General features: G+C 41.3%; 1 protein-coding gene across 1 annotated transcript in view; it reads left to right on the plus strand.

Annotated features, from left to right (window-relative positions):
• Positions 1-9,814: 9,814 nt before the first annotated feature.
• Positions 9,815-12,413, plus strand: part of LOC139478892 (orexin receptor type 2-like) — a 51,416-nt gene continuing 48,817 nt past the window's right edge. Inside the window, exon 1 of the mRNA XM_071261568.1 lies at positions 9,815-10,423. Within this exon, the coding sequence (XP_071117669.1) occupies positions 10,043-10,423 (381 nt within the window). The 5' untranslated portion in view covers positions 9,815-10,042. The remainder of the gene's footprint in view (positions 10,424-12,413) is intronic.

Genomic DNA, 12,413 nt, shown 5'->3' on the forward strand with positions numbered 1-12,413 from the left:
AGGCAGAATCCACCCCCACGCGTCTATGATCTCCAGTACATAGGTCTTGATTTCCTTGCTCGTGGACCCGTAAAGATCCGGGGTAGAATAGGTCTTCAGCAACCCATGCTTGCTGTGAAAGGCGACTATGCTTGTCGTGAGGCGACTAACGGGATCGGGTGGTCAGGCTCGCTGACTTGGTTGATCCATGTCATCGATCCCAATTGCGTGGATTGATGTTCATGATATAAATCACTGGATTGTCTGGTCCAGACTCGATTATTTTCAGACCGCTGTCATTTAGCTGGGATATTGCTGAGTGCGGCGTTAAACAACAAACTGACCAACCAACCAACCTTGCTCGTTCGTGTCCCATAACCTGGATTGAATAGAAGCTATTGAATGATGGTAATTTAATTTCAACTTATTTGTCTAATACATGCACTGTGCTATTTCCTTTGCTGTTTGCTGTCCTTGGACAGCATTTAATCATTAATATCTTGTTCCCATCGCTATAGTCACATTATTGCCGGTGCAACTCGCTCACACACATAGTTTTAAACATGTTTCAGACAATAAATGGTTATGGATTGAAACCAGTGGCAGGTGTATTGATTGATGCCTGGTTATAACAAGGAGTGTAGGAAGAGTGCTTCAACATTACGGTCTTTGTTGAAATGTTCACGTGAAGTTGTGTTGAAGTGACGCAGTGAGTTGGGTGAAGTAGTGAATTAACACTGCTGTGAATACTATTTCAGTTCATCACGGCGTGTCAGTTTAATGTGTGAGGAAAACCTGTTTGTCACTTTGAGGAAACCCATAAGCACTGATTTGGTGCTGATAAAACAAGGATGCTTGTAAGGGCAAATCGGGGATTCGAATCTACGATCATAATATCCAGACACGACAAAGGGACACAACGAACACACAGTGAATTGACCCCAAACGAACAAGAACCATTTATCAATACAGTATGAAAGGATGGAGTGTGCAATGTAGGTTTGGAACCAACCACACAAATGTCTTATCACAGTGGGCAAGATATTAAAACTTTTACTAACAGAACAGTTACTAATGATCGACATGTTTGCATTGAGAAATTCAATCAGAAGAGAATATTCTTGTTTTTCACTGACTTGAATTAAGGAACTACTAAGGCTACACGATCGCACAAAGATAGACGGAACTCACAACTGAAGTAATTACAACTTTGTTCAATAAAAAGTTATCGTGAAACAACGTTGGTTTCCCAGCTGTGCGTATTCCGGATAAATTCCAACCTGGAAATTCAATCTCGAGAGTATGATTTAGCCTGTGCTCAAAAGAATGCTTCATGTCTGTATGGAAGGGCGTCGATATTAATGCACCACTTGCCCTGGTCGTGCGAAAAGCGACCTTGAGTGAGGAAACCTGGTGTCACGCCATTTTGATCAATAGTCCAGCAAAATCAGGGAGTGGAAATCAAAAATGGGCTTCAAACGTCGTACACATGTGGGGAATCGAACCCAGGACTTCGGCGTAACTGGCGGACGCTTTAAGCAGTAGCTTACCCGCATGATACAATTAGACGGGAAGACCAGTTCGCCTCCAACAGTGAGACCGTTGGTCGTCTCAGTAAGAACGTGGTTGGTTGGTTTGTTGTTTAACGCCGCACTCAGCAATATTCCAGCTAAATGACGGCGGTCTGTAAATAATCGAGTCTGGACCAGACAATCCAGTGATTGATATCATGAGCATCGATCCACGCAATTGGGATCGATGACATGGATCAACCAAGTCAGCGAGCCTGACCACCCGATCCCGTTAGTCGCCTCTAACGACAAGCATAGTCGCCCTTTTCGGCAAGCATGGGTTGCTGAAGACCTATTCTACCCAGGAATCTTAACGGGTCAGTAAGAACTTGGAACAATGGATGTTACTCGAGATCACTGATACATCCATCAGGATGACGGCAAAGGAGATTTAGGATGTGCCTTCATGGTTTGTAGCATAAAATTATCAGGTGTTGTTTGAGATGTATTTAACACCGACACTGATAATTCCTGAAAGTGACTTAGAGCTTCAAGGATTGGGAAATACAGTGTCATCGCTTCAACCAGACCCAGTCCACATGTGAGATACACTACCCTTTGGTCTATGATCGTAAGGAATGTTCACAATGTATGATAACATCGGTAAGAGACCCTGACCAATGGTAGATCTACGTTGTGAGGTGGAACATTGTAACAGCAGATTGATGTAAATGTGACGCTTCGAATGTAAGGAATGTTCACATTGTATGATAACATCGGTGAGAGACCCTGACCAATGGTAGATCAACGTTGTGAGGTGGAACATTGTACCAGCAGATTGATGTAAATGTGACGCTTCGAATATAAGAAGATGAACTGCAAATGAGGTTGTTGGCGGTCACGTGTACGATATAATTATGTGTGAAAATTTAAATGCATTATGGCAAAGGATCTAGTATCAATTGTTCATCGATATTGTTTAATAATTATAATTAAATAGAAAATGGTCAGTTTAATAAACGTACGCAATAAAAAATATTTTTTTGTGGAAAATTCAAAAAAGATATGCTATGGGTATCTAATAATGCCATGGATACTCTGGTTACGAAATGAATATGGTATGTCTATTAAATGCACTTTAAGTGATGCGAGTATGTTGTAGGAAGCAGAACACAGATGTGTTGTGGGAGTTGCCTCTTACATTGGCGCATTCAACGCTATCTCTTCCGGCCATTTGTAGCTATGCAAGTGTACACACTATTGCATGGTGATGGATTACTCACTTGACTGGATATTTCCAAAACTCAATGACAAACAAAAGCTGTCAATGTGTCGTTGTATGTGCCAAGTGTAGATTATGAAAGTAGTGTCCCATACTTCTCTTATTTCTGAAATGGACCGCAAATGTTCCATTTCAGCAATCAAACATTTGTCATTAATAAAAGTCTCCAGGCATCACCACAAACCTAATTTTGCCTACTGCAGATTACAGTGTTTGTGTCTCATTCATCAACGCCCAGTACACAACAACCGTGGCCATGTCTTTGCTCTTACACTGTCTCGAACATTAAGACCCATGGAAGAGAGTGTCAGCAGTCCGCGATATGCTATTAGTTCCTTCACCGAGTCCTAGTTTAGGAAACTAGAGCATCACTGAAAGACTCGACACCAATGTGTCATTGGATGTTCTGGCAAGGGGATATCACCTAGATGAAACCTGAGTGACTGTCCGTAGATCGCATATCTTAAAAATGAGATATTAAACGACCTGTTTGAGTGTGATTTCTGAATCAGCGTTAAGTTACATGGCGGGAATGGCATTTCAGTTTACCTGAATCAAAGATGAAAAACCGATATACCGAAAAACCGAGTTTTATATGTGGTCATTTGGTGTTCAAGAAAAAACTATTTTATAACTGATATTGTTCTCTAAAGAATGTTTTAAATGCAATGATTCAGCATTTACAACACTTTGGAAATATATAAATACAGATAAAATGTCATTTTGTATGAGACAAAAGTGCATATACGAACCGATATAGTCGTCCTGTCAAAATATTCTTCCGTTCAAGAGTGATTGAAGCATTTAACACCACCCTCTGATAGACAGCCGGCAGCAGTTATGATATATGGTAGATGGGCCTGGCGGTTAAAGATTACTGTTCTCATGACACTGACATAATGTCTCGATCTGGAACATAACGCAAATTATACATCCCACCAGGACCTAAAGTAGACGTTGGTATCAGGCCGTCGAGCACACATGTAATCTGGTAGTGATATAATTGCCAATCGCTGAAATTATACGTTGTTTGTTCTGCGTGACTAGTGCAGCACCAATTCTTAATGTTCATCGTTTAAATATGAACACACATCTGCCATGTGACAAGTACCTTCTTACCAACATCAAAATGTATGTGAATCAAATCAATAGCCATACAACATGCACCTCCACTTGGGTCCTCGTTATCAACATTTTAACAAACATTTTCAGATGTTAATAGCAGGTGACTTAACACAATGTACGAAATACCACAGTCACCTTTATCGCAGGGGCGGTCGGGTAGCCTAGTGGTTAAAGCGTTCGCTCGTCACGCCGAAAACCCGGGTTCGATTTCAGACATGGGTACAATGTGTGAAGCCCATTTCTGGTGTCCCCTGCCGTGATATTGCTGGAATATTGCTCAAAGCGGCGTAAAACCATACTCACTCACTCACTTTATTTGCAGATTTTTTTCTCTTTTTGGATATATGGATTTCGTATAGGGATGCGAGAAAAGATTCTTCCGCTTAATAAAAGGCAATTGCCCTAGTAACAAAGAATAAGTGGCTTATTTGGACTCAATATAAAATATTATTATATCTTTTTATTGCTGGGATATGTATCTCGGACTTCTAATTTGAACAATATTCTAACAGATTGGTACTTTACCTCATGCAATTAAGTACGTTTTAACGTATAGTTACACGTACAGGCTGGGAGAAATGAACACCAAATCCTAGGCTGCTAATGTCAATAAACATATGTTATTACAAATAAGTTTATATTTCGCTGTCATTACAGTAAATTATGGCAAATTACTCAGACAATGGTACTTATGGGGTTCCGTGCATGCCATGGAATGGTTATCAGAAAGGTTAACAGACATGTTTATCAAGCTAATTGAATGTCAAAGAAATCATTAAGATGTTACATGTCAATTAGATACAAGGGAACATGAATCAGACGCTTTCAAAACCCATCAAGCTATAATTCAATCCAGATATTCCTTTGAGCATTTCAATATCTATTTAATCTCAGGAGTAGAAATTAAGGCATGTGAAATACCCAAAATGTCTCCATTGTGTCTCCAGGTTCTAGAGTTAGCGGAGTGTGTGAACAATCGAATGCTCTAAAGTATTTATGACAGGACATGTTTTGGTGTTCCTATTGAACCACAGCTATCAGCAGCTTTGCAACGACGGCCTTTTCCATTCCATCTCTTGCTATTCCCTTCGTAGGCCAAGAGCATAGACAAAAACAAACAAACCGGAAAATAACAGCAGAAAGCTGGGTTTTTATTGAGACCTTCAGAAAGTCACACTGATGTCCCTAGTTCCCCCTGGTGTCATTTTCAAAAGGGCCGCCATTTACAAGATGGCCGCCAGTTATTTTTGAAAATGATATGAAATTTTGTAGTTTTACATTCATGATATCATGCAATATATCAAATGAAAGCTCTTTTTATAAGCTTTCATGTAATACAATATCTGGGAAAATACAAAATGTGAAGTTAGATTCCAATGTAAGCCAGTTGTGGGACTGAGATGTGCCCCAACACCAATCTTGAGGCTGTGTGAGTAAGATCCTTCGCCTCTTAACGTCATATATACCCGTAGTCGTGGGTTTTTTCAAGTTATTTTGGAGAAAAGGTTAAAAGTAATGAACCAAAAAAGACGAACGAGTCGAGTGTTCCTGTCTTGGTAAAAGTTGTGAAAACAATCGTCATTCATTTTTTTCCGTTTCAATACCTTCATCCTTTCCAAAAAAGTTGTTTGCTTAAACCCAAGAGCGTGGGTGTGATTTACCATTTCAATCAAAATAACTTGGTGTACGTAAGAGGTAAACGGTTTGAAAAGAATGGGGCATATTTACGACTGTAGTGTTTGTTTAACTTGGAGACATTCGTTGCGGCCAAACAAACCTAGGGTACATGTAAAGCTATGCTGCCTGAAGGGAGATTGGATCAGGTTTGGAACCTGAAACAAACCGTTCCTTTGGTAAATCTACTGTCTAGACAATAATATGAAACTTTAAAATATATTCCCAGTAAAACGAGTATAGGTAAGAGTATACTTCTGTTTAGGTGATGAAGGGATAGCACCAGCTGTTGCTGTAACTCACAGCTGCCTCTGACAAATGTAGCTAATCTGTGCATAGAGACAAATGTGCCCGTCTAGTTATATTTACACGTTTACATGTACCTCTAAAATCTGAGTGAGTAAGTTGGGTTTTACGCCGCTTTTAACGGTATTCCATTTATATCACGGCGTCTAAAATCTGAAATTATGACATCGCACGAAATATACTTCTAATATAACTTCTCGTATTGTTATTTCAATACATCGTTGAGGATGATGCACCTCAATCTCGATTCCAAGTTAGAATAGGTCCCGCAGCCTGTGCTCGTGGTAAGAGTTGACCAAATGGTTGTCAGGGTCGGTGGCATGGTTCATAGCGTGTTCTCGTACCCTTGGCTTGGGTCGTTACTCAAATATCGATCACTGGAGTGGTGGGGGACACGATTATAGAACACTTCTAAGTGCGACAATCAAAAAGCAATGCGTATTCGTTTCGGAATAGTTCTATCAGCTATGTATTGTGGGTGAGTGTTGCTTTACTCAACATGAAAAAACAAATCTTTGTCACGGCAACCTGTAAATAATCGAATGCGGTCCCAGCTCACCAGTCCTAGACCCGTGAAGATCTGGGGTAGAATAGGTCTCAGCAACCCATGTTTGTCGTCAGAGGCGACTATGCTTGTCGTAAGAGGCGACTTACGGGACTGGGTGGCCAGGCTCGCTAACTTGGTTGATGCATGTCATCGTATCCCACTTGCGTGGATGGATGCCCATGATGTCAATCACTGGATTGTTTAGTCCAGACCCCATTATTTACAGACCGCCGTCATATAGCTGGAATATGACGGAGTGCGGGGTTAAACAATAAACAAACAAAACAAACAAACAAATAAACAGTCCTTGATAACATAAGCAACGATATACACCGCCGTGGTAAAAAATATTCCCAATGCACAATAATGTGACACATCAGCATTCTTGTTGACAAGCATTGGGTACTGGGGCCAACATTGTATTTTGCACCGGACACTTTTCTTATCTCAAACTACGCATAACTCGACATGCAATCGGTGTTCCCGGATTCCAAGTTAACATGGGGATACATGTCAGAGTTTGCATCCGCTTATGACACTGGTGCTGCGTTCCTTCCAATGCTTGTGTTATGATGTGACGAGCAGGATAGCCTTGCAACATGCCACGGTGAATGCAACGAGCTCCATACATACCACTTTTCCAAGCTCGTATTCTGGAGCTACAGATTCCAGGACAAGGCTGATCGGCAGTTGTCGAGCCATGTTTTAGATGGGACTAAATTGGGTGAGGAAATAATGCAACACCGACGGAACTAGGTGGATAGGTGTCTCCCTTCCTGTTCGTCTGTTTGTATGGCATCTTGCCTGTCGGCGAATATCATAAGCTAACAGATCGGTTTCTCCAAAGTGCTTGCCAGTATTTCATATAGACGCCAAGACCCAATATTGACGACGTGATGAACGTCCACCCCCTTCGTCATGCCATCGTGTGGGGTGATCAAGGATAAGGACGGCAAATCTAAGATTCCAAACCCGGGTAGCTGATTATGCGCATAGCTGATATCGGTGCCTAACCCACTGAGCCACCATTACTCCTGTAGCCCAACCACGGATACATATGTTATCTGACATAATCGCCGACAACTATGTAGCTAGTTAATTAAGTCCACATTCTCAGGTAATTATCAGTGTGGCACTGTGATTAGTCATTTGTCATATAGATAAAGCGTCTTAAGACGTATGGCCGCAAGGTGTGACTGTAGTGTTCATAGTACACCGTGATGTTCCTGGAATAATGTTCAAAGCGACGTTGGACAATACCCCCTCACTCACTTTCTACTATCACCGTAAACTTACCATCTCATACATGTACACCTATGTGTTTCGTTCTTATGATATTCAAGGGGCCTACATGAGTATGTATTATTAACCTAAACGTCATTACCATGTTAATTATGCATAAATATTCATTCCAGTATGTAATAAACTAACGAGAAGGCAATAGCAGCAGTTATATCACCACGTAATTAAACAGCGACACACTGTGCATGACAAACAGTATCGGTTTCAACTCTGTGAGCTAGCAGCTAAAATGACCCAACTTGACCCAACTCTTCAGATGTGTAATCTGCCTTCGTGTCCTTTCGACAAAGTATTTCCCAAACTTATTACAAATTATTATTTGGGGGATTACACTTTCTTAGTGAAGTACAGATTCTCGTACATTTTGGGGCTGAGTCCCGTCCGAGTGAGGCACCTTATCGCCAGCACACAAAGTAAACGATCTAACCAGATACCATATATCGGTATATGGTCTCTGATCTAACCCACTCAGTCACCGATGCTTCCACAAGAGAGGATTATCCCAAATACAACATTTGTTACATTTGACCACTTTCTAAATGGCATTGTGTGTTCATATTTCCCAACTGTACATGTTTCTACAATAACAGTGTTGTCTTTCAGTGAAGACACAGGAGCGTAAGAGCATCCTAATACCCCATGAACTCTCTGCCATATTGTTAATTGTGACAACGTGTTCCCACTGATGCTGCTGGTTCACCATAACACGTCATATCATGTGTTATGCTAATCCTTATCAGAATACAACATACGTATTTATATTCTTTAATGTAAGACAACACAGATCAGTTGATGTGGTATGTACTTAACGTGTTTGATATAATAATGATGCTGTATGTGGTGCCTGTATGTGTGTATGTTAAATCATCTCCGTACACCTTGCATTCATTGCCTGACTGACACAGGCCACGGTAATCTTGTGGGAGATGATATCGTCTAATGATTGTCCCAGGCCTACGAGTCTTGTTAGTGAAGTGCGCGTTCAGTTGTAGCCCTGTTGCAGTACTGCCGCAATCACGGCGTGTCTACCACCGCTCGCTACCAGCTCTGATAGTCGCGCAGGCCGACTACACGGCAGTGCATCGTCACTCCATTCTCGGGATGCGGCGTTCGCGAGAGTCTCAACATAGCGGAGAGCCCAGTACACGGTCTAGGCGACGGGATATTTCCGCGTTCCGAGACGGTCAGGTTTCTGACACAAGTTCCTGATTTTAAGGATTAGGTATCTTTGTCTTCCCTTCAGGAGCTAAGGGGATAATGAAGCCGGGAATATAATCCCACTCATTTGTGCATTCCGGAGTTGTTGAAAAGTTTGTTTCTACAATATTGTGTTGGTAGCCGCAGCACGTGGGCTGTGGCGACATTGTAGATGACGACGGCATTTAATAAGCAGTTGTGTACCACCATGTGAAGTAAGGGGCTGCAGTCTCCCTGTGTCCTGTATTCCGTTCTGCTTCAGGATAATCAGCATCATGTTCGGATGAAGTTTCCGAGTTGAAACTTACATTTGTATCACAGTTAGTTGTGAACATTCATAAAGTGTTAAAGTTAATAAATTCAAATCTTTAGCCAGAGTTTTGAAGTTTGATCCGTCAGTCCTTCACGTGTAACTCCATTGCCCAGAAGCCGACGTGAAGGTATTAATATCAAGTTCATCATTAATCGTTAACTTCTGACCAGTCATGTACCGCGGCGTCAAAAGCGCATTATAATTCACATAACGTTTGGAGATACAAGGCTGTTGCTGCCTACAAAGCAATTGGCACTGTGGCTGGAGCAGGGTGTGGAGCCCTTCTCGCTGACATCCTTGCTTGGGTTACATCCAACAGGTGCCGCATCCTATCACGTGTAAAGTTGGGATCGTGCAGGGAATTAACTACCAAGCGTCAATACTATTTCTAACTCCACAAATGCGGAACTGATTGACTTAACATGTTAACCTAAGTTTACTTGGGCTTGACATATTTTTCAAGTTATCTTCTTACAAAGCGCAAAGCTTTATAGGTTTGGACAACCTGCCAAAGATGGATAGTCACAATCACCTGTAGCAACGGGGTGTGTCTTCTTGTATTATAGACAAACGGCCATACAAGCAGGTTGAAGAAGTTGAAACATCTCTGGGTCTCGATTATGTGTTCTCTTCCTCTTGGTCTTTAGCACCTGAATACCTGTTTGGATGCTGGACAGTGGTCTTGTCCTCTGTGCTCTTACCACCGAAGACGTATTAGAGGATGTCGGACATTAAAATTCAGCTTTCGGATATACGGATGTGATCTCAGTTCATCAAAGGGTTTTCTTGAATTAAAAGTTTTCAAGATGGAGGAAACGACGCCTGTGTTGAACCGCAGTGATTGCAAATACTACGACCCGGAGGAAGGGCCTATTCAGCAGTGTTACAAATCAGATGAACATCTACTGTCAAGTATATATGAATTCATCACTCCACAGCCCCATGAATGGGTATTCACTGTGCTGTACGCCCTGGTGTTTGTGTTTGGAATCACTGGTAATTTCCTAGTGTGTTACGCGGTGTGGCGCAACCATCAATTACGGACCACGACAAACTTTTTCCTTGTGAACCTGGCAGTGGCTGATTTTCTTGTGATGATGTTTTGCCTGCCTCCGTCCTATGCACAGACCCTGTTTGAAACGTGGTTCCTGGGACTTGCCATGTGTAAAACAATAGAATACTACCAGGTACGTGTCTCTATATTTGATGTGTATCTTACACATTGCATTGCACCGCCTGTCTATAACCCTAACCCTAACCTTAACCCTACGAGGTACGTATCTCTATATTTGATGTATATCTTACACATTGCATTGCACCGCCTGTCTATAACCCTAACCCTAACCTTAACCCTACGAGGTACGTATCTCTATATTTGATGTATATCTTACACATTGCATTGCACTGCCTGTCTACAATACTACTTTCCTGACAATAATGTCCAAGATTCTTCTTGGAATCACCCATTTCGTCTTTCCCTTTCCCTTCTTCATCCCTTTGCATATGTAATCACAATGATGGATAAACGTGTTATTAAGAGAATAACCTTTACTTGTGGGGAACGGTATTTTGCTGCGTACATTGAAGTGAACGTGATTCAGGCACGTACGTGTTTGATCATATTTACAGTTATAATCATCTGCCATTTGAAATCTACTAAATTAGTCATGCATGACATTATGTATATATATGGAACCATATTTGATAATGGCAGTGATACCATGACAATGACTTAAGTTCAGCATCTGTTCGTTATTAATTGCTATCAACAAAGGCGCTATTGTAGTCATTAGCATAACCATTACATGAACAAGCTAATCGTAGGCATATGTCCTGCTGTGCAATCGCATCTGCTGTTGTCGAATGCTCAGCTACATGTTTTAAAACTGAGAACTGCACATAAAAAACAATCATGAATATAATAGCATTATTACATTTGATACAGAAGATAAATACTCAAAATGTACAGTGTATATTTCACTGACGATATATGACGAGAGGTGTGACATACGTACGTACATGTATCTGATATAGACTAACACCTTTCGTAGGATAGGAGCATTCTACGTGTGTGTTTGCGTATACCGGTCCGGACTAATGTATAAATGACGGTTTTATTATCTAGCCCACTGAGACACCATGGCTCAGTTTAACACGAATACCCAACTCGGACACAGTATTCTGACGCCGAATCGACCCTTCCTTGTTTTACCTCCTTAACGCCGTGTATGGCCAGAGTATTGCTGGGTGCGGCTTTAGGCATCAAACACTTACTTTTCATGAAAATCGTGCAAGTCGTGGGTGTTACCGGTAGAGCAGGACTCTCTTATCTTTTCGCAAACACCTTTTGCAGCTACTCCTCATATGATATGCATCACTATTTTGTCTTCTACTCCCAATGGAATCATTTCGGCAGATAATCGAGACTTATTATCCTCTGGCCTTGACGTCTTGAATGTAGTGTTCACATTAAAAGTTTCCAAACATATGAGTGCGTTTGTCAAATTGCTTAAACATCCATTATATTAGAAACTGTTGTGAAAGGCTAAATCGACTTTAGTTCACGTTGTAAACAGAAAAAAAGACAAAGAAAAACGATAAATATATTTTGAAGTGCGTGGGTTCTGCATTTAAGTTCTTATCAGGGTCTGGGAAGCATCACGCCAAAATCTCCTTAAACTTGTTTTCACATAAACCCGCACAGCTTGCGAACACTATACACATTTCGACTACTGTTCTTATGATTGTCGGGGTAGAATTTGGTCTTCAGCAACCCATGCTTGCTGTATAAAGCGACTATGCTTGTCGTAAGAGGCGACTAATGGGATCGGGTGGTCAGGCTTGCAGACTCGATTCCAATTGCGTGGATCGATGCTCATGATGTCAATCTCTGGATTGTCTGGTCCAGACTTGATTATTTACAGACCGCCGTCATATAGCTGGAATATTGCTGAGTGCGGCGTAAAAGAACAAACCAACCAAGCAATCTTATGATTAAATATTGACCACAGTTTAACCACACCCTTGCGTTATGTTCGTCTTTGCCTTCAAACTATACGGAATCGGATATCAATACGTAAATACCACACAGAAGACAGGAATAACCTACTGTGAACTTCATGTGATTCTATTTCAAACTTTGCGACATTTTCAAAAATAAATAAGTAAGAAGATCGT

This window comes from Haliotis cracherodii, unplaced genomic scaffold (genome assembly GCF_022045235.1).
Source record: "Haliotis cracherodii isolate W230 unplaced genomic scaffold, xgHalCrac1.p SCAF_4, whole genome shotgun sequence".
Taxonomy (NCBI): Eukaryota; Metazoa; Mollusca; class Gastropoda; order Lepetellida; family Haliotidae; genus Haliotis; species Haliotis cracherodii.